This window comes from Hordeum vulgare, chromosome 7H (genome assembly GCF_904849725.1).
Source record: "Hordeum vulgare subsp. vulgare chromosome 7H, MorexV3_pseudomolecules_assembly, whole genome shotgun sequence".
Lineage (NCBI taxonomy): Eukaryota > Viridiplantae > Streptophyta > Magnoliopsida > Poales > Poaceae > Hordeum > Hordeum vulgare.
Genome location: NC_058524.1, coordinates 600056165 through 600059886, shown reverse-complemented (window position 1 = coordinate 600059886; position 3722 = coordinate 600056165). Strand labels below are relative to the sequence as shown.

At 43.9% G+C, this 3722-nt stretch overlaps 1 protein-coding gene across 1 annotated transcript; it reads left to right on the top strand.

Annotated features, from left to right (window-relative positions):
• Positions 1-920: 920 nt before the first annotated feature.
• On the top strand, positions 921-1610 carry LOC123412035 (cortical cell-delineating protein-like). Its single transcript, XM_045104994.1, has one exon. It carries the CDS (start codon positions 998-1000, stop codon positions 1370-1372), a length of 375 nt encoding a protein of 124 aa, XP_044960929.1. The 5' UTR covers positions 921-997; the 3' UTR covers positions 1373-1610.
• Positions 1611-3722: the final 2112 nt, after the last annotated feature.

Genomic DNA, 3722 nt, shown 5'->3' with positions numbered 1-3722 from the left:
AAGCGTGGCTTGGGCATCTCATATCGTAGTTGTATTCGGTGAACTGAAGCGGCATCGCTCTAACACACATTTCAACAAACACCTCTAGTGCATCAAAAAAAGTGGAGAGCAAGCACCCACCCACAATCCTCCATCCAAGAAAAATGCAACGAAGAAGGGAGAGGGGGGCTGTGCTATATATAGGCAGTGGACTTTAGTCCCGGTTTGAGACACAAACCGGGACTAAAGGTGACGCACATGCGGGCTGCCCACCGCGTAGCCCTTTAGTCCCGGCTTAGGACACGAACCGGGACTAAAGGCTCCTTACGGGCCGGGACTAAAGCCTCGAGGGAGGATATGAGAATTGGGGCGACGTGGCCGGGCCTTTAGTCCCGGCCCAGAGGCAGGCCGGGACTAAAGGGTCCAGGCCAAAGGCCCGTTTTCTACTAGTGTATGTGTCCAGCCCTGCCAACGAGCCAGTATAATAAACCAGAGTACGAAAGATATAATATACACATGAAATCAAAACCATACAGCTCTTATATGTGTCTCCCGTGACCGTGATGATCAGGGTATGCCAGCCCCTAGAGCTTCCATGCCAGATATATTCCTTTGTCCGATGCTATGCTCCAGATTATTATGGCCACACTTGTAAACCAATCAAATATTTATATGCAAACAGCAGACAACATGCATATAGGAGTATCTTCTTGGAAACTAAAGGAAACTCTCATGGCACAGCTCCCAGGATTTTGTTCATTAGTGAAGAGCAGATTAAGCTCCAATGATGAATGTCACACACGTAACATGCCAGTACAATAATGGTTGCACATGAGTTTTGGAAACTACCACGGCAAGAATGAAACTAATTACCTCGATTGATAATGACATGAACGAGGCACTTGCACACCACACCCGGTCTATAAGTACCACCCCCAAACAACCCAAGAAAACCATCCCAAGCTACCATAGCCTACAAGCTTAATTAGCCATATACCAGCACGATCCATCAGTAGCAATGGCGCCTTCCAAGCTCGCCTTCTTCCTCGCTCTGAACCTGGTCCTCCTTGCCGCCGTGCAGGGCTGCGGTCCCTACTGCCCACCGGTCGTCCCCACCCCGCCGATCGGCGGGGGCAGCTGCTCGATCAACACGCTGAAGCTGGGCGTCTGCGCCAACGTGCTGAACCTGCTGAAGCTTAAGATTGGCGTGCCGGCGAACGAGCAGTGCTGCCCACTCCTGGGCGGGCTCGCCGACCTCGACGCCGCCGTGTGCCTCTGCACCGCCATCAGGGCCAACATCCTCGGCATCAAGCTCAATGTCCCCATCGACCTCACCCTCCTACTCAACCAGTGCGGCAAGAAGTGCCCCGCCAACTTCACCTGCCCCATGTGATCCATCTATCCATCGATTTACTCGTAGCTATTGCATGTCATACGCGCGCACTGTTACAGTTCATATGTCAGGCGTTTGCATGGGCTCCCTCGCTCATGCATGCATGCTTTATAAGCTTATGATTGATCAATGTCATTGTATCACGTTATGGTATCTAAATGCATGATTTGCATATTGTAAAAGGATATACATACTTGTACACGTACCTGGAATAGAAAGGTTGTTCAAGTTGGGTTAAGTCGACTAGTGATATGCCAGCTCTTGAGTTGTATATTCATATGTACATGCATGATTGCATCAATCATGATCAGATCCACATCTTTCCCCATGCATTAGATGATCCTTGATAAAACTAAAAATCTTGCTGAAGATTTTCTTCTTCTTCAATGTCACCTTTTACATCTTGACGTTCTAGCTGATCCATAAAAAATTAAAGGATGCATGCATCGTACTACTGATTATCCCGCAAGGCAAGACGTACACTCGTAGATGTCATAAGTGCATGCACGCATAGTTTTTTTTTATATATACAATGGCAGATGCGCTCACGTACATATACATACACTCACCTATATGAACATACACACGCATCCTATATCTACTAGGGCCTCCGAGATATTGAGTTAGCACAACATTTGAGATTGACGAAGTCATCAGAGACGTTTAATGATAGATGGAAACATCTTCTTTAACTGAACGAACATCGCCATGTGACATTTGTGGTAAGCAGTTCAAACTTATTAAGGAGAGAGTTGAATAAATATAGAAAATTTTGAGCATTGGTGTCAAGTCTAACTGGTGGTCTGATTCCACCACAAGTAAGCTAACTATTTTACCTATGCTCAATTCGCTACTTAAGTTAGCATAATGTATTCTATAGTGAATATGTACAAATCATCCATTGTTGTATCTTGTTGTGGCATCTAACTGACTCACATGTTCATAGAAGGACACACATAATAATAAAAAGAGTGAATTCCGGTTTTTACCTTCTATTTTAATATTTTTGACACTAGTTACCCGATTTAACGCGATTTCATCTGTTTTAATCCATTTAGCAAAAATGTTGCCATAATTTACCTTGCTTAAAATTTTGTGAGCGTTTTGACCGATGGGTCTCAATTGTAAAGTCCAACTGGCATGTCACATCAGTGGGGCTTTTCTCATGGTTTTTCTGCACGTCGAACCACATCGTCTGCCTTCTCCTGACCGGTCAGGGCCTCATTTGTTAGGAGGGGAAGGACGAGGTAGGGGACGAGCGGCAGGCAAAACTTCAAGGCATGGCTATTGGCAAAATCGGAGCTAATACGACAATCTTCTCCCCTCCCATGCATGGCTCCATCCTCTCCTGCTCAACCCAGGTGGTTATGTTTTTATGGCTGGATTTTCTCTCAGTCCGAGATGCATATTTGATAGGTTTAGGCTCCTTGTTTCCGGTTCAAAGAAGTATGGTGATGAAATGACCTTACTTCATAAGGATGGCATGATCCCATTGAACACATTGTAGGAGAAATTGTTACTGATGTAATCATGTATGTTTTTCTACAGCATTGTCATGTATGACCCTAAGTATGCATGATTATGTGGATCAGATTAAAACTGGTGTGTAAATATACTACTTCACTTACTTTGATGTACGTATATATCTAAATACCTAGTCAAGTAGCGAATATGTTGACCTCGTAGTGAGTTGGTATATATTGTTGGAAATATACCCTAGAGACAATAATAAATTAGTTTATTATATTTCCTTGTTCATAATAATCTTTTATTATCCATGATAGAATTGTATTGATTGGAAACTCAAATACATGTGAGGATACATAGACAACACACTGTTCCTAGTGAGCCTCTAGTTGACTAGTTCGTTGATCAAAGATGGTCAAGGTTTCCTGACCATAGGCAAGTGTTGTCACTTGATAACGGGATCACATCATTAGGAGAATCATGTGATGGACAAGACCCAAATTATATACGTAGCATATTGATCGTGCCATTTTATTGCTATTGTTTTCTGTGTGTCAAGTACTTGTTTCTATGACCATGAGATCATATAACTCACTAGCACCGAAGGAATACCTTGTGCGCATCAAACGTCACAACGTAACTGGGTGACTATAAGGTGTTCTACAGGTATCTCCGAAGGTGTCTGTTGAGTTAGTATGGATCAAGACTGGGATTTGTCACTCCGTGTGACGGAGAGGTATCTCGAGGCCCACTTGATAATACAACATCACACACAAGCCTTGCAAGTAATGTGACTAAGTGTAAGTCACGGGATCTTGTATTACGGAACGAGTAAAGAGACTTGCCGGTAACGAGATTGAAATAGGTATGCGGCTACCGACAA

Coding starts and splice junctions, on each gene's coding strand:
- LOC123412035 (XM_045104994.1), top strand. CDS start 998: ATGGCGCCTTCCAAGCTCGCCTTCTTCCTCGCTCTGAACCTGGTCCTC.